At 42.4% G+C, this 25,486-nt stretch overlaps 3 protein-coding genes and 1 non-coding gene across 4 annotated transcripts; 1 reads left to right on the forward strand and 3 right to left on the reverse strand.

The window, feature by feature from the left end:
• The first annotated feature begins 366 nt into the window (after window positions 1-366).
• On the forward strand, window positions 367-1,885 carry LOC6557760. The gene has a single exon (XM_001984038.3). The coding sequence runs from the start codon at window positions 416-418 to the stop codon at window positions 1,697-1,699; it is 1,284 nt and encodes a 427-aa protein (XP_001984074.1). The 5' UTR covers window positions 367-415; the 3' UTR covers window positions 1,700-1,885.
• Window positions 1,886-5,653: 3,768 nt separating this feature from the next.
• LOC6571383 (alpha-(1,3)-fucosyltransferase C) lies at window positions 5,654-11,404 on the reverse strand. Its single transcript, XM_043215586.1, has 3 exons — window positions 11,045-11,404; window positions 6,186-6,888; window positions 5,654-6,127 (listed from the first exon to the last, which is right to left on the reverse strand). Exons 2-3 carry the CDS (start codon window positions 6,863-6,865, stop codon window positions 5,707-5,709), a joined length of 1,101 nt encoding a protein of 366 aa, XP_043071521.1. The 5' UTR covers window positions 6,866-6,888; window positions 11,045-11,404; the 3' UTR covers window positions 5,654-5,706.
• LOC6557776 (alpha-(1,3)-fucosyltransferase C) lies at window positions 7,157-8,473 on the reverse strand. The gene is made up of 2 exons (XM_001984036.3): window positions 7,626-8,473; window positions 7,157-7,571 (listed from the first exon to the last, which is right to left on the reverse strand). Exons 1-2 carry the CDS (start codon window positions 8,444-8,446, stop codon window positions 7,175-7,177), a joined length of 1,218 nt encoding a protein of 405 aa, XP_001984072.2. The 5' UTR covers window positions 8,447-8,473; the 3' UTR covers window positions 7,157-7,174.
• An 11,503-nt stretch (window positions 11,405-22,907) lies between the features above and the next one.
• Window positions 22,908-22,979, reverse strand: Trnae-cuc. Its single transcript has one exon. It is a non-coding gene; the product is annotated as a tRNA-Glu (tRNA).
• Between the last annotated feature and the right edge of the window lie 2,507 nt (window positions 22,980-25,486).

The raw sequence follows: 25,486 nt of genomic DNA on the forward strand, positions 1-25,486 counted from the left end.
CTTGTTGCGGCTCGTGGTGGTGGTCTATGGTAAACCAATACCAATACCGATACCTATACCTATAGCTAGAACTATAATATATGTATGTGCACAGTGGAACAGATTGCTCAAAACACACAGAAAGGCATTTATCTAGAAGGGAATTAACGATTATTAATAATTTATGATTTATAGCTTGGCCTTGGACTGATTGGTTAGTTCCAGCCTAAAGCTAAGATTTTGCTTGTATTTGAAATGCGTCAGTTTGAACATTTTTATGTATTATGTTTGCCAAGGGACAGGTTCAGGTCTCCTTATTTCAAATTTCAAATAGATACCGAAACAAAATTTGTTAAAGTTTTGACTGTTGTAGAGAATAGAAAAAATAATAAAAACACAAAATTGTTTGTAAAGACCTGGAGAACAAACAGCAAACATGGCAATGTTGCAAAAGCAAGGTGCTGCAACTACCGAGTTGGATCCGGGGTCGAGTGGATGTTGCTGCAACTGCCAACGGAAACTGGATCCATATCAGTTGTTCGACGAAAATGTCGAGGACATTGCCAAGAGTCTGGCCCAGATCATGGTCGTTTGTGGCATCAACACGGGTCGGGCCTACAATGCCAGATCGATCATCAAGCGGGCGTTCATCTATCACGAGAAGCTGCGCACCCGATGTCCTGCCAATCCCCCCGAAGGGACACATTTGCGGCGCGAGGATCTGTTGCAGGCGCTGCAAATCAAGTGCGAGATGGGCAACGTGGAGGCGATGCTCACGTATGCGATCATCAAACGGGCCTTCAAGGCATTCTTTCACGGCAAACCGGACCGGACGATCAGTAATCCCATTGTGGATGCCATGGCCATAAGCACACAGAAGGCCGCCTGGATGCATGCCGCCTACAGGACAGCGAAAATCTTTGACAACTATCGGCCGGCATTCTTCTGGGCACACAAGGCTTTCGAGAAGCAGATCAACATTGTCTATCGTGACCTATACGAACGCATGAGCGCCAGGGCGAATCCTCTAGCGGTGCCCAACTGTAGCTGCCCCAAGTGCGCCAGGCAGTCGGTTCCGGGACATCCCAAGCCTGGCGAACGTGTGCGCGAAAAATTCAAGCTGGCGGACTGCGCTGATCTGCCCCAGGCGTGCATTGTATGCGGTCTTCAGGTGCCCAAGATTAGGTCTAACGTGAAGCGACCACGACCCATTCTCAATCACGAGTCGAAGTTTCCTCGTTGCCACAAGTGCAACGCGCCGAGGCTCATCTGTGAGTGCAACATTGATCAGTTGACGGGCGAATTGTATGGCGAATGCGGTCAGGACTCCTACAAGGTCAAATGGTATCGCCTCGAACAGGAGCAGAAGCCACCACCAGCGGAGTCCAAGCTGAAGAAATCTATATCCGATGCGGAAGAGAGCAGCTATGAAGATGCCAAGGAGCCCGATTGGGAGGATCATCATTGCCCCATCGATTGTGTGCACAACGAGTACAGTGAGTCCTCGAATGTGTGTCACGAGCACAATCCCACCAGCCTCTCGCAAGGCAGTGACACCTCTTTCACCACCTGCTCCGAAAGCGAAGATACGGTCGATAAGCTCGAACGCTATCTGAACACTCTGTGGGCCGAGGAATTGGCAGTCACAAATAATCCCAAGACCTATGTGGCCAACACCAAAGTGTCACCCTGCGGACCTTGCAAGCGACTATCAACTTGATGTGGCCATATCTGTCTGTCAGTTCTAAAAGTATATTCATCAAATTTAAAGTATACACATATTCGCTTACCAAGTTTTCCGAATCAAACTTACTAAATATGCGTGAGAATTCTTCCCCATTGTTGGACAAAGTATCATCAACTTCGGACTACTATATCAAATAGATTTCATATAATCGTCGGCTTATATTTATTGTTATAGCCATAGTTAGTTATTATTTTATTTTTAGCGCCACTCTTTAAGCTCCCATTACTTGAGTGTTTCAAGAGTCGACTATTAAGAGTGGAGAGACAGAAGAACAGGGCGACAATCCTGCCATCTTTCGCCCACATGCGAAGTGGAGAAGGAGTCGCGGATCGGTTATCTGGCATTGCTGGCACTCGCAGATCGCGATTCCCTCTGACAATGGCCACTTAAATGCCAGTTGGCGGTTGTAATCGCTGTTAAATTGCTGCCGCAGCTACTGTTGTCAACAACGCCCTCGTTTTTGTGCCCCGTTGCCCCCGCTGGCTGCACAGCATAAATCGCTCGCATTATCTGCGCACTTGCATCGCAGTGGCAGCCACGTCCACGTCTGTTGCATCGGGAATGGGAACAGTATGGCACGGGCTTCACTCTCAGCTCCCAGTCTTCTTCTTCTTTTTCTGCCTGGCTGCTTATCAATCTCGGCTCATCTGCACGCAGCCATTGGGTTGGGGCAAAACCATGAACATCTTCTGCGAAAAATAATTCCGCAACTTGTCACAATTTCTGTGCAGACCCCTCTGCGCCAGTTGTCTGGTAATGGTCCATGGTCCATTGCTATTTGTATTGGCAGCGCCAGTTGCGGAGTCCTTGGACTGCTGTCACCAAGACTATTTTTGGTGGGCCAGACTCTTAGCTGCAACTTGCAACTTGCCTCGTTGCAGGTATCTCTCTCGCATCTTGGCCTCTAAACGCTGACTTATGCTTAAATACCTTTGACTTTTCTCGTCTGCCATGTTCACTGAGCGCTGCATTTGCATATAGATTTATTTTTATAGCCTTCACATTGGATAGTTTTCTTATACCCTGATAAAGGGTATAATAAAGTTGCGCCAAAGTATGTAACAGACAAAAGGAAGCGTCAACGAGCCCATAAATTATATAAATTCTAGATCAGTAGACCAATAAATATATAGTTATGTTTATTCTATATTCTTTCCTGGTCTGTTAGGGTATCTAATCTTCGTTATGTACAAAGATATCTTTATAGTTAGTAATTTTTTTTTTAATTTTCTGCTTAGTTTTCGTTTAGCTGAGGAATATTTCTGCCAGTCATTGCTTTGATTGCTGTGATTATCTGTAGACTTGTTAATCTGCTGCTAATTCTGACACTCAATAATATTCCAACAATTATGATATACAAAAAATGCAGAAATTGCCAAATCTTCAAGTGTATTGTTCTCATGTACAAAACCCACTTGGAATACTCTACTTGAGAAACTGAAGAATCAAAACGAATTGAATCGAATTGAATTGAGTAAACAAGTTGCATTGGAAAAGCTCTGGCATTATATTCAATTGTTTGTTAGAAGCAAACCATTGAACTTTTTCGAAAAAGCAATCAAATTTGCGTCTAATTCAATCACTTTGTGGCAGTTGCAAGTACCAAGTTGCTCGAGATAGAGACAGAGAGAGAGAGAGACAGCGTTCCTTTTGTATGTGGAACTTAATAGTCTTTTTATAGATGCACTTTTTCAACTTCAATTAATGAAGTGTCGAGTTGTTAACACACCCAAAACACGAGCGATACGAGCCCTTAACATCGCCCCAGCTCCCTCCCTCTCCACCTCTCTCTGTTGCGCTTCTATTTCCAAACACCAGCAACAAATGAGCCTCCGAGACATGCTGGGAAAAAAAAGCCGAGCAGCTCTTTGCTTCCCAAAATGTAAACAAACAAATTAAAACAGCCGCAGCAGCAGAAGCAGCCTCTTTCTGGCCAGGCTGAGCATCTTGAACACCAGGTGAGAAAACGGTTGCTGTCCGTTGAAAGTCTCTCTGGGAAGCCAAAAGCCAAAAGCAAACACAAACAAGCCCAAGACAGAAGCAGAAAAATCAACAGCCAGCAGCATCATCAGAAGCTCTTTTAGTTGAGTTTTTAAGTTTGTGGTGTTATCTAAGTGAATTAAGACATTAAATGGGTGGCGATTTCTTTTCTTTTTTGGAGACAACTGGTCGTGATCGCATTGTTATGTGAGCTTTAATGGTGATCAAAAACGAGACTGTGTCGAATATGTCGAGATGTGCCACAAAGCAATCAATCCTGAGATGCGCTATCCACAGTTAGCACAGTGGCTCAAAGTTATGGCAAACTGGTTAAAAGTTGAGGAATGCGAATATGAGAATAAGTAACAATTAATTTGATATTGATTATAACCTCCATCTCTTATTGGGGAAGTCTTAAAGTAACTCTAAATAATCGATAGAAATATCAGAAAATATTATCTAAAATTAACAAGTTAATGTTTAATTTGCAAACTTTTGATGTAGAGTTTAATTAACAAATAGGTTTTCCCATTGTGATAAGGGCCCATTGTAGAAAAGTTGTATAGTTTTTGCCTTCTTGGTGTCAGGTTAAATAGTTAAGCTGACCGAAAATGACTGTGGGAAAAGACAGTTGGAGCGTCAAATGATAAACCTGTTTGTCAATTAAACAAAAATATTGTAATAGTTGATAACAGAATGGGCAAACAGAGTCGGCGATGCGGAGGCACAGACCGACAGAGATGCCGTGATGAGAACTTCCCAGAACAGAACCGAATACCAGAAACAACCTGTCAACCCAAAAGGCTGTTTTGCTTGTGGGACCCTTCCCTGCCTGCGTTTTGTCGATGTGCTTCATTATCGCCTTGCCTTCAACTTTAGAGTTGGACTCTCGGCAGCAGCAGCAACTCCTCCAACCTCCAACCACCTTCACCATTACCATCACCTCCACTTGGTCGGACGAGTTGCCTTGGCTTGGCTTATTGTTTAGTGAAGCATTTAACTTATAAATATTGTATGTGTGTGTGTGGCAAGAAGAAAAGTGTTTTTGTGTATGTGATACCGTTTTGAAATGTGCCAGCAACAGACAACAGAACACGACAGCCAGAGAGAGAGAGAGAGGGAGAGAGGGTGAGGAGAGCAGAGTGAGAGGAGTGCATCAACTCAGACGCAATGTTATGAAATATTTCCCATGACAATTCTGTTTGTTTTTCGTGCATTGTGTCTGCCTTTAGTCTTGGCACCTTACCGACGCCGTCACCATCGTCGTCGTTCACATCGTCCGTCGCCCACTCACAGTTGCTCACAGTTGTTCTCATCAGTTCAGTCTCATCCAGTTGGCCAGCTCAGCTCCACAATGGATGGATGAGAGCACTCTCTATTTGCTTTATCTCTGCCCTGACTGACTGCTAATGTTCCTGCGCTTGATTTCCCAGGCATCAAACAACTTGTTGAAAAACCCTTGAGTTCCCTTAACCCCCTCAGCAAAAGTAAAAATAAAAAGCTGCCTCACTAAATGGTCACCCTAATAGCCAGGCATTTCGGCACGAGTTGGCATCCCAATTATTTCAAGAACCAGTCGCAAAAACACATAATCAACATTTGCTCAACTTCTCAATACTCTTGCTTCCATTCAAATAGCTTAGAATATAATTTCGGAACTTTATTTATGGTTTTTTTTTAATGCAGCTACTAAGTATTTCTTTACGTAAAAATAAACAATGTGACTTTAACATTGCTATCTTCAGATATATAGAATCACTCTCAAACATAATGCCATGCTACAAACTTAGAAGCACATGCTTCATGCCAAAGTTGTATAATAAAAGTTTTTGGATAAGGGTATTAGCTTTTAGCTAATTATTAGCTGGCAGGCAAAGCACTCGTCGTCGGCGAAGAGGTCAATGAAGTGCCGCCGAAATTCCGTGAAATAAAAAAAGTGTTCAGCGATTCCAATTTGGCAGGCGACAATTATAATTCGGGTTGAATGTGTGTGTGTCGAATCAGGCAGAAGATTGCAAAGAGGCCAGACGATCGGTGCGAGTTGGACACTGGTATCCAGTCCACCACTTAAGGAACTCGCCAGGTTGGCGCTCTCGTCGCGGAACCTCGCGACCGAGTTGGCGGCAGAGGGCGCACAAGGGATGCGGACTCTTGTGGAGTCGATACATGGAATGCCACCAGAAGAATTGCTCGTACAGCTGCGGCTGTGACGACAGCTCCACCAGATGTTCAGCCAGCTGCTTGGGTGTGCCAAAATCTCCGCCGCTGATGTAGCACCCTGTTGGCACCAGCTGGCTAAGATTCCCGCCACCAATTATCACCGGCACCACAAAGTTGACCACTGCCGTGTAGAACTGCGGATGCACATAGTCCGGACATGTGCTGGTCTCAAAGATCAGCATGAATTTATATTGAGCGCAACTAGGAACAAGATTTGATGTAAATATAAACTAAAGTGAGAGAAGTGCTATAGACCTACTCATGATAGCCATGACAGCTGATTTGGGCATCCAGCTCCAGGTACTTTCTCAGCTCCTGCAGGTAGAGACTTTCGGGCAGAGAGTTGTTGTTCACTTCGTATATCATGTAGAATACCAGAGCGGATTTCGACTGGAGCTGAGAGCGTAAATTGGCAACCGATTGGTTCACCTCTTCGAGGAAGCTCGCCTCTTTGCTATGCTCTTCGGCAAAGTAGTAATCTGTCCAGATCACATCCGAGTCCCTGCGATAAGTCATCGTAAAGTTGAAGATTGTTTTACCATGCCCCAACAGTGGATCGCGCGACAGGCTTTTGGGATGTCGTAGAGCATAGACAGCCAGGAAATTTGGGGTACGCCTGATCCGATCGAGTCGCTTCAGGGAGTACGGTCGATCTCCATTGAAGACGTTGGCCTCAAACGTTGCGCCGGCATAATTGCGTTTACTGGTCACCAGACAGCCACAATTGGGAATGGTCATCGCGCCCTCGCTCCACAGGAGGATAGCCTTGCCGCTGGACTCCTTAGCTCCTCTTCTCATCACGTGAACATATCGTCCGCAGTGGATCAGTAATAATATAACTGAAAGATAAACGATGCTCTTTCCAATGGCCAAGGTAAGATAGATTTTGTCTTGGCCCTTATTCAAAGTGATTTTAGACTTCGCCATTGCCATTGCCATTGCCGGTGGCCGCTTTTGTTCTCCTGCAAACAATTTGTACAGTTGAAATGCTTAGAATTTACGAATTGTCTACTTAAATGTAGTAGTCATATTAAATTATAAAATTCTTTTGTGTAAATAACTAAAAATGAAACTGAAATTGAATGCCAACTGGGGTAACTGAACTGAAAATCAAATATAATATCTGATATCGCAAATCAATAAGCTTTGAACTCTTGATTGAGAATATGTACATAGGTTAAGAGGCTGCAAAAGTTATTCTTCGTGACTGTTTAATCGGCTTCAAGTTACTTTTTATGTAATAGCTATTTAAACACTAAAGTTGCTGGGCACCGGACACTTGTATTGAGTCCACCAATAAACGAATTCAGTGGCAGGATTAACTTCTCGATTCTCTCGCAGACGGCGACAGAGGTGGCAGTAGGGCTGCCTATTGAGTTGGATCTGGTACTTGGAGTGCCACCAGAAGTATTGCTCATATAGATCCGGCTGCGTCGAGAGCCATATTAAGTGCGCCGCCAGATCTTTAGGTGTGTGGAACTGGTCGGCGTTTATATAAGAGTTGGGTGGCGCAAGCTGGCTGAGATTGGTGCCACCAATTAGCACAGGCACCACATAATTGGCCAGCGCCAAATAGAACTGCGGATGCACATAGTCCGGACAGTAGCTGGGCTCAACGATCAGCATAAAATTGTAGGAAATGCATCTACCAAAAGAGGAGAGATTACTTTATCACTCGTTTGAATGTTGTGTTAGCTACCCTATTCTTTCATGGCAGTCGTGAATGACACTGAAATCCATGTGCAGGCGCAGCTCCTGCAGATAGTTGGGTGTCTGTGGTGGCAAGGTGGAGTCGTTCACCAAGTTGTCCATCATATAAACAGCTAGCTTGTGTTTAAGCTCCAGCTTGAGGCTTAGCTTGGATGCTTCCACTACCGACATATTAATCATGAAGTCTTCATTTGGTTCTTCAAACTTGTTCACCCGCTTATAACTCTTGTGTCGCAATGAGAAGTAGTGGTCTGACCAGATCAAATCCGAGTCCAGGCGATAGGTCATGGTGAAGTTGAATTTAGATTGAGCATGCGTAGATACCGAATTTTTGACTAAACTCAGCGGTTTTTTGGCTGCAAAGACAGAGAGGAAATTGGGGGTCCGTCTAACATTGTTCAGACCCTGTAACGAATAGGGTCTGTCCGCATCGAAGATGATGGCATCTATGATTCCACCGCCACGATCACTGGTCACCAGGCAGTGACATTGATAGGAATGCTTAGGATTCGCAACGTTCCAGAGGAGTATTCTCGATCCGCCAATTGGTTGCCCCTCTCGGATCATTTGATGACGCGGCACAAGGAGCAGCAGCAAGAAAATCGCCGACACACAAATCAGCCACTTCAAAATCAGTCTACGTTTGCTCGACAGACGTCGAAGTTGAAGACGCGTTCCAATGGAGCGATGTGGTGGCGGCAACAATGCCAAATCTGAGTCAATGGAGTCCTCAATATCACCTTGACTGTTATTGGCTTCGATCTGTTCTCCATTCTCCGACTTTGCTTGACTCATTCGATTGCTAAACATTTTCTGAATGGGTAAGCGACGAATCCTATCAAGTGCCAATTTATTTGTAGTTATACATATAAATATTATATATATATATATTGTTTGCTTTTGTTGTAACGGTTAGATCGCTGCCAGCTAAGATGGCTAACTAAAACTTGATTGGTTTTATTATTTATATGTAAGTCAGTGAAATGATCTAAAACATGTCTAAGAACTTAAAATCAGCAAAAGTGCGTATAATTTGTGTATATATATTTATATATATCTGGTATTAGTCAAATCTGTAATCAATCAATCAATGGGGAACGATTTCCGCCAATTTACAATTGTAATATTGTTGAGAATTTTTGCAATTTGTTATCCCGGTGGAGAAGTGTTGAAATCCTTAAAAGCAGTCAAGCGCACTTACCGCCCCACCACTCCACATCGACAACTTTTGCATTTCCGTCTTGCACTTCCCCCTCTCCCCGCATGTTCGTTTCACTCCTTATTCAAACAGAGTTGCCTTCTGTTATTGAGGACAGGAACAGGAACAAGGTGATTAATCATTTTGCCAAACATGACAATCTGGGCAGAAAACTTGGCGTAACTCGTCCCGGTGCCAGAGAAAAACAGAGAAGAATATTGAAGCACGTTCCGCACCATATCCGACTATTTCGCCCTCTCACCGCTCACTCCTTCTTTTCCCTCTCTCTCTCATTGTCTGTCATTCAATCCATTGATGATATATCACTACAGTTTCGAATATTCATTTGACAACTTTTCTCGCTGCTCATTTCAAATGCGCCGCACAAACCTGCCAAGGATGTGGCTGCTAGTGAAAGTTAGTTGAGGAAGTAGCGGGTGGGGAGTGGGGAATTAGCAGTTGTATTTGCTCATTGGACAGTTGGGAACGTGCCGATGACTTTGACGGACTCCTACTCCTCCTCCATCTCCGTAAAGGTCTTAAAGAAAGAAATATGCACAAGGCTCGCAATTTTGCAATTGACAAGCGTTTTAATATGAGACAAGCAAGAGTAGTGGTGAGAAGGATGAAGGGATTGGTGTAAAGGATTGTGGCACGTAGCAACAGTTGCCATATGCAAATTGGCAGCGCCAGCCTTTAACGCCGTTTATGTGCGAAAGTGAAATGGAATTGCCAGAGTGCCAGACGGGTCCAAAAGGTTGAAAGGTTCGTCGGAGACGAGGCAATATCATTAGAAGTGGGGGTGTGTGTGTGTGGGGGGACTCAGTAAAGTGAGCTAAGCTAAACAAAAAGAATAAATCGCTAAGCCAAAACGAAACACATATAAATTTTAATTATTCCTGCGAAGTCAGTTGAGTTCAACTGGATGCCAGGAGCACACGAGGCAGACGGCGGAGACGGGGGAGACAAAAGAAAAATGTATAGCTAAACAAAAGAAGCGATACGATTGCAGTCTTCGCAAGGAGACTGGAGACTGGAGACAGGAGACTGGAGGATGAGACTGAGATTGACTCTGACTCTGACTCTGAGTCTTACTGTGACTCTGTATCTGGTGCGATGCTCCTGGACTCAGTCGCAAGTCAAAAGTCGGTGGAATGGAATTGAAATTCCATTGTGAATTTTTTGGGGGCGTTGCCGCGTCGAAAAAATGCAATAAATATGCATATGAGAGAGTGCCGAGAATTATGGGCTCTGTGTGTGCTTGTTGCTGCTGCTGCTGCTGCTGCTTTGAATAATTTGGTTCCCACACTCCAAAATGTACAACGCGATCATGAGAGTGCTCATCATGATGATGACGAAGTCGCAATTTTAATTAAAGTTATTAATAGGCCTGCCAGTCGAGATCGAGCGTTTCAACTATATGCATATAAGCATATATGTGATTTACCTTTGGCTTATGACTGAGACTGAGAGTATTTAGTCTGGTCGAGGTGTCCTTAAGCCTTGAGATCAGCTCAATTAAATGCCGCACACATTGTGCGGCAACTGCTTAATTATCGAATGCGATTCGAAAGAACAACGATACAAAAAAGGACGCCGGCGGCAAAGTCGCCACCTCAGAGAGACGCCGCTTCAAATTGGTCTTGATTGCGTTGTCTTCGGATTAAACATCAAGAGAAAATAACTTGGAATGCTCTAGACATGAGAGCTCGACTAGGAGATACCCTAAGCTGAATCGTTCTCAATGAACTGATTACAGATGCAAGGCTCAATTTGTATCGGTATACGCAAACAGTCTCTGAAATCGATGCTTGTCAAGAATATATATACGTTATGGGTTCGCTTGCTTCCTTCTGCCTGTAACATACCTTTGCCCAACTTCAATATGCCTTCGTTTCCCATTTTCAACAGGTTAAGGGTATAAAGAGAGAGAGAGAGAGATAACCGAGAATTGGAATTAACATGTAATTATCTCAGTTTGGTCTGCACCTCAAACATGAAACGCATCGAATCGACGACTGGCGACTTTATGGGCGACACCCAAAAGCAAAAACAGAAAAAAACAGAAAGAGAAAAAAAACGAAAACTTCGTCTTGTTACCGCAGGATACCCAAATCGAAGTCGTCCCAAAACGTGGCCTAGACACAGCTGCCACTTTGTTGCCTTGTGTGTGTTGCTCTTTTCGGGGTGTGTCCGTCTTAGGATCTTACCTTGTGCCTCTTCGTGCCTCGTTCCTCGTTCCTCGCTCCTCGACCACCCGCGCTAGTGGCGCTAAACTTGTCAGTCGCCTTTTTGGACCCTAATTAGGTGTTGGTGTCGGACTACGACTACTATTTTGGATAACTGCTTGGTTATTGATGTGCCGCAACTTGAGAGCCTGTTCCAATTTGAGCTACTTAGTGTCTGAACTCATTTGTTTTTCACTCATCTGCCACTTTCACTGCTCGCGCTGCGAATTCGTCACGCAATTTCCTGAATCGCTCTCACACCCACACTCTCTCTCTCTCTCAATGGGTGTGCGTGTTGAGTCATGTCGTGTTTTGGCGCCACTCAAATAAGACATTGCTGACCCACAAAGCGGCGGCACTCTCGCATTCATTCAATCAAATCTGAGCAGCTCTGTGATTATCACGGCCCGGCACCGACTATGACAACGACTACGACTACGACAGCGTCTATGGGGTAAATGTGTATTGTCCACGTCTCTATTGTCATTATCAATTCACAGTACCCCCTCAATTGTTGTTGTTGTTGTTGTTGTTGCTGTTGCTGTAGTTGTCCATCATCCACGTAAACATTTTGATGATGATGGCAATCATGAAATGTTGCTTTGGCCCAGTTGAACCAATTGCTGCTCGCTTTTATTTTTATTGTCACGATCAACGAAAACTCAGCGCTGATGACACATGCATCTCTCCAATGCCCGGATGCAGGCACTTGCCAACCGCTGATTGATGCGCAGGCGAAACAGACTTGCCCAGTCTCGTGGTCTCTCGCAATGAGTTGAACTACGGCAATATTATGTAAACCAGGAATTCCGGTCGAAATTCAACAGAATTCGACATTAAGAAATTTCAGCTTTTACAATTTGTCTTCACTTCATTTCTGCTGCAACTCAATTAAACGTTGTTTACTTAATTAACTTTTGGTTTTTACTTGCTTTGTTATTGTTTTTCAATCTTCACTTGAATATGTTGAATTTTCCTTATATTTTCCATTAGTTCTTTTCTCTTGTCCAAATTACATGTTTTTTCTTGCTTTATATTTTTTTACAATTTATAAAGCATTCTTTAGCCTTTCCGCTTATTGGATTTTCACTTTTCTATCTCTTTTCCAGGTTGTTTTTCTTAGCCAAACTTATCTTAAATATTTTTCTTTAGTAATTAAATTTGACTTCTTCAAAATTCCACAAAACTTGTCTAGCTAATTTTGTCTTTTATTCTTCGTTTATATTTTATATATATAAGTTATATTTTTTTGTCAAATTTGTTTCCTTGCTTTCAGCCTTAACTTGCAGCATTTTGTTGCTGTCATTCGTCTTTCCGTTCATTTTTTCAGCCATCCATGCACATATATTTTATAGTCCCCTGCTCCATGTTCAAACTTGCTCTAGGAGTTTTGAACTTCCAGTGCAATCCCTAGAGGACGCTACCGTGACGACGCGACATGGACAATTATGTAAATAAACGGAGGCGCCTGTTCCGTCGGCGTAGACGGCGCGGAATAGAAAATGCGACAACCGCAATTATTGCCGACCATTTGGCAAATGAATGCGTGACAAAGTGCAGAGAATAGCGAGAAAAATCAAGGGGTGGGAGAGGAACAGCAGACAGAAGACAGAAAACAGCAACAGCAACCGAAACAAAAGGACACGCGGATGGGCAAGGACAGTGTCGAGGTCAGGACAATAGGCGGGCACAGCGGGTGTGGCAGCGAGGTCAAAGGTCAGTCGCGCTAATGCTAATGTGCTAATTGCGATTGGAATGCGGCACATAAAAAAAAAACAAAAATAAAACAAAAATAAATAAAACAGCGAGACCGAACTGACACAGAAGTCCAAACAAGACACGAGACAGCGGCGCTTAGGCTAATTGAAGTGTTTGCGTCCTTGGGCAGAAGATTTATGACCAATTGGCTACTAACTGATGGAGGTAGCATGGAGAGCAGCGAAAGCAGCACCGAAAGGCCACCCAAGCAGAGAAAGCGACCTGATGCTGTCCAATAGACTGCTCCTACTGCTGCTGCTCCACCTCCTGCTGCTGCTGCAGCATCCTGGCTGGGGGGTCCGTCTCCAATATCGTCCTGAATGTGTGTATGAGTGGAGTATTCCCGCATGCGCCTCGTAATTTAATCTGGGGCACGCGTGGCCTAAGTATCCAAGCATCATACATTGTCGAGCATCGTCCTTCGGCGCTTGTCGGGCCAACGGCTGTGATCTTTGTTCCTTATTGGCAGCAGTTAACAAGTCGAGACAAGTCGGGCTGGTTTGCTTAAGCCAGGCCAGGTGTGATATCTGTCGATCAAAACTGTAACTGGATCTATCAACTTATTCGAGTCGAGTCGACTCCATGCAAAGTTTACTGTTCAACATTGTCTGCTCCTCAAGCATACACTAACTGTGCGCAGAGTCAATTGAATATGGGATGATGATTCGTAATTATAAAATATTTTTAACAGTAAACCCAAAAATATAGTAAGCAAATATTTTGTTAAGCTGCTAATCTATGCCTATATCTGAATCCGTAATAATCTAAATATAAAATATAAATATTAATTTAAAGAAAAAGATAAAAGGTCGATAGGGTATTTAATAATCAGGGTGTTAGAAGTAGCAAATATACATGTATATTTATTTTCTTGCTGACCACCAAAGTTGATTGAAATTTTGGCAATGACCCCAGAATATGTTGGGCAGCTGCTGCTGCTGCTGACTGAACTGACCTGAACTAAACTGAGCAGAACTGAACTGAGCTGAAGTGAACTGAGTGAAGCAGCTGTTGGTGCTCGGTTGGCATCAGCTTCGCCCACTGGCCTGGCCAATATGCTGGCCAGGCCGAGGAGCCGGCGGAGCGTTAAAACGCACACGTTGACAGCTTTTTGTTCTTTTTTTTTGTGTTTTTTTTTTTATCTTTCTTCTTTGTTGGTAAGCGACGGCAGTTGTTGGCCATTTCCATTTGCAGTCGCTTAATGTGCGCGATTTGTATCTGCAAGATATAAATTGTAATTATTGCATTGTGTTTAGGGAGACACAGCGCTGCTTATCACTGTAGCCATCGCTGCCTGGTGCACATTAGCGAAAAAATTGCAAATGAGTGTCGAAATAAAAGTGCAACACCCCACCAACATACCCGTCCACGTCTGAACGGGAAGGAGGTGGGCGGGGAGATGATTTCACCTGGTGCGAATGCGCATTGTTTGTCGGGTGGGAAAAACAGCGGAAAAAACAAAGCGAAACAAATTGCTCAATTTTTGTTTTGTTTTTGTTTTCTTTTTTTTTTACTGTTGTTTTTAGTTGTTGCTTTTCGCGCTTTAACACTTTTTATTTTTTTTGTTGTATGTAAGTCGCTCAGAAAATTGATGATGTTGGCTGACGACGGTGTCTGACGACGAGGACATTGAGTTATGGCCAGGCCTAGAGCTGTGACAGCTGCCAGCGAACGAAAGAGAGAGAGAGAGAGAGAGAGACAGAGAGGGATCGAGTGAAATGGAGCTGGAGCGAGAATGAGAATGAGCTGATTGACCACCCAACACAGATGTATTAAAAAGAAAATACATTTTAATTACCATGCAAGTGATGAAAATCGCTGCTGGATGCAGTTTTGGAGTCGCTCACAATTGAGATTTAAGCCTGGGTGGTTGACTGACTGCTGGGCAGCCAGCGAGATGCGTTAGTCAATAGAACGCCGGCATCCAACGGTGCGTATGGAATTGAAAATCAACCACGCGACCGACCACACAAGCAAATAGGGCGCCTGCAACAGCCAATCCCCTACCTCATATCCCCAACACCCCCCCAACCCCGCCACTAGCAAGACCTTCGCTTGCCTGGTGATGATGACGTTGATGGAGCTGTCGATGATGCGTTGCATTCGCGCTCTGGATGTCTGGTCCAGAAATTTTGGTAGTTGTTATTAACCGTATCTGTTGCGGCTTTGATTGATGCCCCACGCCCCATGCAACGATCTGGCCACGACCTGGCCATGGCCAACAGCAGCGCCTTCTGAATCGCCTTCGTTGCGGTCATGGCCCAATAATTGAAATATGTTTTCATTTCTTTTCTGTTGTGTGTGTGTGTATGTGTGGATCAAAGAGCGAAAAGAGCTGAAGCCGAGCTCAGATTGTTTGTAAGAGTTTTGTTTTGTCGGCATTGATGATTTGATTAATTTGAATTTGGCTTCATTCACAGCGCTTTATTTTTTTGGGGTGTTGATGGGCTCTTCCCAGCTGCAGCAGAGCGTCTAATTAAAATGTACAAATGCAGTTGCTGACGTGAACACTAAAGAAAGAAAAGCCCTCAAGTTTGTGACAACTGGTTCAACAACTGAGGTGACAACCAAATACGTGGAATGTAAAACATTAAACATTCATAAAGAAATATTCACACAGCAAATGCACGACTAAGAAATGCCCTGGCTTTGATAAGCTCTTATTAAATCAGTCTTTAACAATATACCTTTGCTGAGTGCGTTGCTTATGACAGGACAACAAGCGGCGGTCGAGAAACTTTTGTAGTACATGGAAATGTCATTCGCATAACACCATCAAAAAGACAAACAACCATAACAACAACAACCAGAACAGCAACAGCAACAATGAATGTTGACAAAAACGAAAACGACGCACAAAAGTTTCACTCTCTGCTGTGTGGATACCCCAAAAAGTTGCAGACCAAGTTGGAGGCACCTTTGCATTTAACTATTGTTATTGTTGTTGTTTGTTATTGTTAAGATAAGAGAGGCAACAAAATGTTTGATGTACCTGAAACTTAATGTTTTGTGCGGCCAATTTCAGACATGACTTTAGTTTTGGCAATTTTAGCGTTTGGGAGCCCGTTTTTAATGGAGCATTTTCCACTAATTTGCTTACGCATATTATGCGGCTTTGACCCTTTTTGGGCCAACCAACCAACAAAACCAGCCAACAACTAATCACAGCACTTGTCATTAGCTCAAAGGCAGATTTTCAGTTGCGCACACTGAACTCTTAACCCCAAGTTTCACACGCTCGATTTGAGTCGGCCTTTCGTTGCTTTTCGGCCTGACAATTACAATTTGGGGGCTACACACTTTTGCTTTCAGGTACTACAACAACACCAACAACAATAATAACAGCAATGTCGATGACTGTATCTTTTTGGGGGGCAAATGACAAGCCCAACACAGTTATCAACAGAACTTTTAGCCGCCTCATTGGAGAGCAACGAAAAAAACCGAAATAAAAATGAAAAAATATGAAATTGTTTTTCCCACGCAAATTAACACTTGACTTTGTTTTCATATTTGCACAAGATGACTTCATTTTCTTCTTGGTGGGTTTCTTTTTTTGTTTTTAATATTTTATTACTTGTTGACTTGGTCTACACGGCTTCAAGTCCAACACATCCAACACACGCACCCAGCGCATACACAGTTGCTGCTGTCTCATTGTTGTGGGTGCCGCGTTGTCATTGTTTTATAAATGTATGTGAGTGTGTGTGTGATGTGTGTGTGTGTGTGTGTGTGTGTGATGTGTGTGTGTGTGTGTGTGTGTGTGTGTGTGGCAGCATTACCGCTACAATTTACAGTCACATGCATTGTCGATGACTCGACTGGCGTCCGTTCAACTTGAAAAGTTTCGCTTACAAAACTTGCCAGGAATTTGTTATGACATGTGTGAATAGATAAAAATATGAGATAATCATTATGTTCATTCGCTTTATATTGATACACATATATTTCGAATATGGTCTAGAAATCGTTAAATATACTAAATTCATAAAGCATAGGAGATACTTTGAACCCATTGATACACACATACAATAAAGAACTATGAAGTTATACAACTATATAATATTGGTTTTGATTGGTTCGGTGAATATAAAATGTCATTTACATTTAACTTGTAGCTTTTATACATGATTAGAGATTCGCATATTCCAATTTCCAATCACCCTTCTCAAATATCAATCTAACAAATGGAGCAGACAATTGAGACAAATGCATTTCTTTTACTTATTCTCAATATTTTTCCGCTCTACCGTTTCAGTTTTGCTCAAGTGTCTAAATCGATTTGTGGATCCGAATCGTGTGTGTCACCTCATTTTTATTGCACAGCTCATGTGAAGTGAAATGGACACCAGGGAGGTGAATGAAGCGTTTGATAAACTCATTGCGCCAATAGAAATCAGAATCGAAAACTTTTGCCGTAACTGTACGCAATCATGGGACAAAAGCGCAAGGACAACTTGCAGTTCAGTTTAGACTTGCACTTGAGTCACTCGAACCAAAATAAATTCAAAGTTCTCCAACAAGGACTCCCACTTGACTAGCTGCATGTGTGCCAGCTCGGAGAGTGAGAGGGAGCGGGCCACAATGGAGACCTGGCTTTTGTTGGATTTTATGCGCAAGAAACAATAAAATTGCTTTCTCGGCAAGTTGTAGTTATTTACCCGGACAACGACAGCAAAAAAGGACCTGCCCAAGATTGAGATATGATAGCAGTGGATGACACTCGTGTCATTCACCAGTCATAAGCTCAAGGATCAACTTTGCTGTGTCCTGCTCCTGCTGCTGCTCCTGCTCGTCTCTGTCTCTCTTTCTCTCAATCTCACTCTCAGCTTTGCTGGCTTTGTCTGATTTTCTACAAGTCTTTTATTTTGTTTTTTGAATTTGAAGACAACGCTTGAGAAAGAAAACCTGCTGCAACGTTCAACGGCAAATTAACTTCATTAATGGATTGCACAGATTTTTGCCTTGAGCTGCTGCTGCTTGACTTTTTGCTCAGGGCTCGTGGCATTGTGCTATAACAATTTCCATCTTTCCGCCCTTATGCTTTTTTTTTGTGCATTATGCATAATATTATTTTGATTTTGTTTTTCTTATTTCTTTTCACTGCTCAGCTCACATTTCGCTCAATCAGCGCTGAAATTTATGTTGCTCCATAATCATTTGTCATCTTGCCATTTCATTGCATTCCATTTTCCATTTCCATTTGGCGCCCGCAGCGAGCGCATTAAAATTTTTCGCAACATTATTCACGCATTCAGCAAAATAGCGACTAGAACCGGCGACCGGAACACGCTCCATTGCGCTACCCACACCACCACTCCCACCCCCTCACCGGTCCCACTAGCTAGCAGCCAACTAGGAGAGCGGACCACTGCAGCTGAACACCGAGCATAGGTCATAAATATCCGGAATATTGTTAAGAATATAACAATTACTCTGCCCTTCTTCCACTATGAATATCTGCTGTGCTTGTACATTTTTTATTATGCTGGCGCTTTTTTATGGCTGACCACACCCTCTAGCGGTGGTCCTAGGCACTGTCAGTTTTTATAAGCGGAATTGATATATATATGGAATATTTTTATGTTCTCATATTTGGTGTTTGAGATGTTTAAGCAATTTTTATTATTATTATTCTTTTTTAGAAAATATATTAAAATGGGTCAATGATTAAAATTATAATAATTTCTTAACTCTCATTGGATCTTCTTGATTTATTTTTAAACTTGTTAAAATACAGTCATAGCTCAAGAGAATATATTTGACTATGATAATCAGTTTTTGAATCCTCATTCCAGCTTCCTTACTGTGTGCACGACTATATTTTCTATATTTGATTCCCACAACGAATGCAAATCATTTTTTATTACACATTCTATCTAGTAAAATATATATCTAGTAGATAGAGCACAAACATACGGGACATAACTTGTACTTATGGTTTTCGATACATTCCCCGAGCTTGTTCCATAAATTTTGAACAAAACAAAAACGAACTTTCAACAATGATAACAAATTTCATCGCTTCATTTTCTTTTGGTTTTGGTTTTGGCTCTTTTTGTATGCATGCCAGGCGCATTCCATAAGGAAATATCCATAATTCATGCATTCGCAAATAAAAATAAAAAAAAAATAAGAAAAATAAGAAAAGCAATGAAAACATTAACAACAACAAATAAAATATGAATGCTTGAATGTAAATCGCTTTCAATAATTCATTGAGCTGCGTGCTAGCTAGCTGCCCTTGCCCCTGCCACTGGAAGTAGCACCGTCTCGTTGCTGACGATGCAACCTTCCCGGGAAGGGTCGTAAAACGGCGACGATGTCCAAGTCCGTGACGTTGAGGTGCGTGCCCATCCTCTTGATATTGCTTTATGGTCGCGTATCGTGAAACTAATGAAATTTCAATTCGACTGACGCGCCAGACACTAGCCAACAGCCACTGCCCCGTTGTCGGCCAAGTAGTGTTTTATTTTTTGTTTTCTGGCCGGGGATGGATAAGAAAATACAAATTCCACGAAATATTCGCGCACTTGCCACACCAGACGACCAAATTCATAAATTTTCCAACGCTTTTCCCATCCCTACCCAACTAGCCAAAGGACACATAGAGGCCAGTGTTGGTTGATGGCAACGGAAGCAGGTCCGGTCCACAGGATGAACTCGACAACGACAGGTGAATTTATGATGAAGTGAAGACGTCAGCGTCTTTTGTCCTCGTCTACGCAGCTCGCGTGTAAATTATATTAAATCAAAATACAGAAAAAGCGACAACAACAAAACAACAAAAAAAGAGAGACGAAAATCGGGCGATAAAAACGAAAGTAATTCAAAATCGGCGAGTGTATGTTTTGTATGAGGGTTCTAAATTGTTACAACTCACGCCCCCGCTGGAGGAGGGACACACAAACACACACAGCACGCACAGAGTCTCAACGATTTATATCGTTAAATTTATGATCCTGTTAGCGCCACTGCACTTGGCTATCTTTATCTGTATCTCGAATGTAGCATCAACAACAACAACAGCAACCGCATCGGCATCGGCATCGGAGAGGGGAACTTGTTTATGGGCCAGCAGAGGGAATAAGTAAATGTAATCTCTTCATTGTCTTACCTGATTTTCACGTTTGTTGTTGATTTGTTTTGATTTAGTGACTTAAGGGAATCCCTGGAAGTTGTACGGTCTGTGTGTGTGTGTGTGTGTGTGTATTTCTATCTCTCTTTTTACTGTTTGTTAAAAATGCTTAGCATTAGTTATTTGATTCAGATTATTTGTTTTCAACTTACTTTTAAACTGCTCAACTGCATAAGCTGCTTAAAAACTGAAACGATTATTATCATTGATTATTCAAATCGAAATCAATTGATTTGGAAAATAATAATAATTCCCATGAATAACACAAATGCAGCTCTAATTCCTTCATTTGTTTTTAATGAAAATAAATCACTAAAAAGAACGTCTGCAAGTCTAGCCGAAGTTTAGATACCCTTGTAGACAAGAGTCGAATTGCTGTTATAGACTCACGTAGTGATGCGGATCAAGAATATAAATACCTTATGGGATAAGCCTCGGATAAGTTTACGACAAAATTATAATGCCCTCTGCAAGTCTATTAAAACTAAAGCACTACATTAAATTATGCGTGATTTATATCGTAAATTTAAATAATAATTTAAATAATAGCCTGACATTTTAAAGATTATCAAACGTTATAAAACTTTAATTCAGTTAAGTAACCTAGGGGGTTGCATACCATTAGCCTGAACGGTGTTTGACAACTGCCATTTAATTCACTTCCGCCGCTGGGAATATGAATTAAAGTTCTGTGCAACTTTAAACACATGTCTGCAATATTTGTCACGCTACACTCACACATCCACCCACATGTGTGAACTGTAATTGACGCCATTTTGTTGGCGGTGGGGAGGGGGGTTGTGGCATGCGACATTGGGTAGTGAATCTGGTGATGCAATGTGTCGAGTTGAATTCACTTGTGCATCGCGCTCAATTAAATTGCACTTTGTGTTCTCACCAAAAGGGCGAATTGAGAAAAATTAGCCATAGGAAATGGCTGCGACACGCGATTCACTCATCAGCTGGACAAAACCAGGATCTGCTTGGGTTTCGTGTAACCATGCATGTGTATGCACAGAAGTATATACATGTACCACTATTTAGTTACACCCGGGTGTGTTTACCTTTAACGGTATAATTACCATCTGTAGACCAACCAGCCACAGACAAACATTCTCTCTCTCTCTATCTCTCTCTCTCTCTCTCTCTCTCTGTCAGTCTTTGAAGAGTGTTTGCACATTTTGTGGGCGTGGATAGCAATGCACACAGTGGCAATTAGGCCTTGTGTGGCATTCGGTCCGTTGGCTCGTGCCACGAGAAGCAAGCGATTCAGCGTTTGTTCTGCTGTGGCTTTGCTTTCGCCGGAGAATCACCCGCACTTGGAACTAAGGTAACAAAGTGAAACCCTATCACTGCACCCAAATGAAACACGCCAGAGTTGCTTACGAATACTACTCCCTCAATTTATTCCCATTTATCTTCAACTTAAGTCTATGATCTTTTAGTTAATCGGTATTATCGAAAATTCCCAAATTTAATGCAGCAATTCAGAAACATTTTTGGGAATTCAATCATTTATATAGACAAATTAATCTGCTTGCACCAGCTGCATGCCAATACCTCTCATTCACTCTTGGGCCCTTGGTCTAACCTTTGGTACGCGCTCATGCGCTCAAATTTGTGGTTTTGGCAGCGCTTTGTTCTCACCTCGACGAATATACGTTTTCCATCTATTCGAATCGCTGTTTGGTATCTTTAACAAAATTGCGAAACCGCAAAAGCAGTTGGGCAAGGTGGATTGAGGGGACTAATATGAAACTTGAACTGAGCTCGAGCAAACCGCAAAAGTCCAAATGCGTCCGGTATTAAAGACTGCGACTTGAATTTGGAACTTTAAATATTCGATTGTTTAAATATATATTCAAGTCGTCCGCATTTTCTCTCTAGGGGATTTGCATTTGCATTTGGCACGCTCTCATTTCGCGAATTATTTTCATACAATTTTCCGCACAATTAGAGATGGAAATGCAAATCCCAGCGAGCTTTTCCCTGACAAGCAGCACTTTTGGGATTCCATTCGCATGCAGCGAATTTCTTTTGTTAACTCTTCTGAGGAAACTCGCTTGAAATGCACTTGTAAAGGAAGTTTGGGGCTGCTCAAAGCTTTTGAGTTACATATGTTGGTACATGTATCTGAAAGCTTAAGTAGCTAGAGATAGATAGTACTTTCAAACCACTTGCAGATAAAAATGTATTTCACTTGCAGCCGACATGTAAGAAACTTTTCGCCAAATTTTATATATATATATTTATATGCCCCACTTTGCCTACACTTGTGGCAGGTGAAGAGGCCGCGTTGGGCGTGGCCCATACCAGAGCCGAAATTGGCATAGGGCGCACGCCGCTTCTCGTTATCATCAGAAAGAAACAAGAAGACAGCAAAAGTTTTTCAATTTTTGTTACAACTTTACACGCCCCACCACGCCTACAAGCAACAACGACTGCTGAGCCGCCTGCCAGTTTGGTAGGTATCCTTGACGTGTTGTAGGTGTAGTGCAAGCTACAGGCCAAAGTTGTGTAAACATTTGTAGTTTACTTTCGGTTGGCAGAGTCGTAAAATCTGTCCGTTTCGTTTCGGTTCGGTTTTGTGTGCTTGAACTGTGACCATTTCTTGTATGTGGCTCGTAATTCAGCCAGCTCAGGGTTGACTACCCGCTTTATTTAGCCCACTTTACTAGTTGGGTGTAGAAAGCCTCTTTTTGGCAGTGAGCCGCCTCAATTGAATTAGAAAATTATCCCAAAAGTTATATGGGATTAAACGATAGCCTAGAAATGATGGGGTTCATCCTCCCTCTTTTGGAGCAACTGCGGTAATTGGGTAGAAAATAACATTTTTTATTTTGTGCTTAGATTGCATGCCAGAGAAATAATGTTGCTGCGACTCCAAGATTTGTTTTGCCCAAGGAAATATTTTATACAGCCCATAAAAAAAGGTGGTACGGAGAAGGTTTCCCATACCGGGAATTGAACCCGGGCCTTCCGGGTGAGAGCCGGATATCCTAACCACTAGACAAAATGGGACTTGTTAAGTACTTTGAATATGTTCTTAATTCAAGTCGACTAACTATTCGAGGAATTTGAATTTTCTTGTTTATTTTTAAAATACAGATTTGCAGAAGTTTTAATTTGGTCGTGGAGATTGAATGAGGCGTCTCCGACACCTTAGATATTAAATAAATGTAGGTGTCAGTATAATTTAATATGTGGTCTGTGTGCAGCTGGAATATTCAACCAACCCCAGTTAAAATTTGTAAATTTAAAATGCATCCGTAGTCAAATATTTAATTATTCAAATTCGAGCAGTAAATGTATATTTAACAATTGTTCAATTCCAGCAAAAGTTGTTAATTAAAAACCTATTCAGCACTCGCATACATTATGCACTTACGACTCACTGCAATTTCGATTTCGATTTCGATTTCGATTTGGAGCTGTGAATAAAAGACATAATCATCAATTATTCGCACAATTACCGCAAACAAATAAATATTGTTAATTTATTGTGTTTTCGGAATCGCTTTTGGCCGCCCACAATGAAGCCATGAGAATTGAAATTGGAATTGTGGAATCAGACGCCAAGCACTACGAAAAATATTAAAAATAAATTTCAACCAAAATAACAAACACACACAAACAAACACAAACACACACACACACACACACACATTCAAATTTGTTTTGGATGAGGCAGACGAACTTGGATACTCAGTGGCTGGCTGCCCAGAGCTGCAAGCATTGAGATTGATGTTCGTAAATTAATTCTCTGTGTCGCTTTGCTGCTGATGATGATGATGGTTGTTGTTATTGTTGTTATTGTTGTTGTAGTTGTTGGCGGTTGTTGTTCTTGTTGTGGTTGTCTACGCCTCTGCTGTGTGGACTGTTGTGCGATAAATTTCATAGATGCATTTGGTAATTTCAATTTGTTTGAATGTCGCACTGCGTGCAAAGTAGACACATATTATTTGAGGTTTATTGGTCGGGCTCGCCAGGATTTGCTATTTTTGGCCAGGCCTCGTGGGATGTGCCCCCCCCAACCAACAGCAACAACAATTGTCGTTGCCTATCACCGAGAACGACCCTGTGGAAATTGAGAGGGGCGGCAAAGCTTTTTGATGTAACAGCAGCGGAAATGTACTTAAATAGCTAAAGTTATATCCATAAACAGATGAAATTTGTGACTTGCATTAATAAATTGAAAATTGTGCTGAGGGCTCGTTTCGATGCCGAAATTATGTCTGCACATCTCGGGCTCATAAATCAAATTCATAGTTCGATTGTCAAAAAGTGTTTGTGACACTTTTGTTTGGCTGGGCTTGGGGCCCTGTGAAGCGGAAGCTGCGAGATATTTGCAGAGATTATATGTGCTAGCTTAGTCGCATTGGCGCCATCATCAATTCTCTGGGATTAGGCATAGCTCGCAGTTCCATCATAATTAATAAAAATGTCCCAGTCTAACGCTGGCCTCTGCTTGAAGAAATGTGGCCTTTTCTTCCTGTGTTTGCAACGGTGTCATGTTTTATTTCAACATAAATTTTACGCTCGATTCTAAAGACTTTTGTTCTGGATGAGGAGGTGGGCTGGTCAGGGGGGATGGGGGAGTCAGTGTCACATGTACAACCCATAAAACAGTGTTATTTGTTTCGCCTAGCGATGTCATCAGTCGCTGCGGACACGTCTCTCTCTATCTCTGCATAGTTGTTATTGTTGTTGCTGTTGTCGTCTTTCAGCTTTCATAATCGGCGCTTAGAGCCATTTTTGCTGCTTGGGTGTCCGAATTGGTTGCGGGGACGCCAACCCGGGGGGTCAGCTGAGCTGAGTTGAGCTGAGGCACGGTGGTGAGAAAATTGCGCTTACCGTTGGTGCAGTCTTCAGGCTGAGGGGGCCGGAGTTGGTGTTAAATGGTGGAGCTGTCTTTAATTTAGTTGTCACCGACAAAGTTGAAAACGTTGCGTCGCCTCAAAAGGGTTATTGCAGCAATTTTCGTTGTTGATGTTGTTGTTGCTGTTGTTGTTTTGAAGGCAATGCGCATTTCCTGAAATTTTCAGCCGTAAAAAATCAGAAATGCTGCTTAACGTTTTCATTTCTCTGGCATTTCAAATTTGACGTCAGATTTATGTTGCATACCCCAAACCCCTGACCACTTCGCCCTGTCGGTAGTATAGAGAAACGAGGCCAACTGGCATTTTCAACTTGTTTCATTTACTTTCGAGCTTCAATTCTTTTTCATTAGCCGCTCTCCATCTACGGCCTCGGTTTGACTAAAGTCATAAAATGTAACTGGTTGCCACCGCCAACTATGACGCGTTAATGTTCTCATATTTCTCTCATGTACAACCAGTTACTTACACAACTCCCCCCTTCACCTACACCCTTTGTCTCTTACCCCTTTTCCCGTGTGGCTTCTATGCAATATGTGTTACTGTGCTACACACACACACACGAGAAAAAAGAAAAAGACCACTGAGAATTGCCGTTGTTTTTATTAATGAAAAAATAAAAAAGAATGCAAAAGTTTTTTGATTTTCAGT

The sequence above is a fragment of the Drosophila grimshawi genome, unplaced genomic scaffold (genome assembly GCF_018153295.1).
Source record: "Drosophila grimshawi isolate 15287-2541.00 unplaced genomic scaffold, ASM1815329v1 contig_44, whole genome shotgun sequence".
NCBI classification, from domain to species: Eukaryota; Metazoa; Arthropoda; class Insecta; order Diptera; family Drosophilidae; genus Drosophila; species Drosophila grimshawi.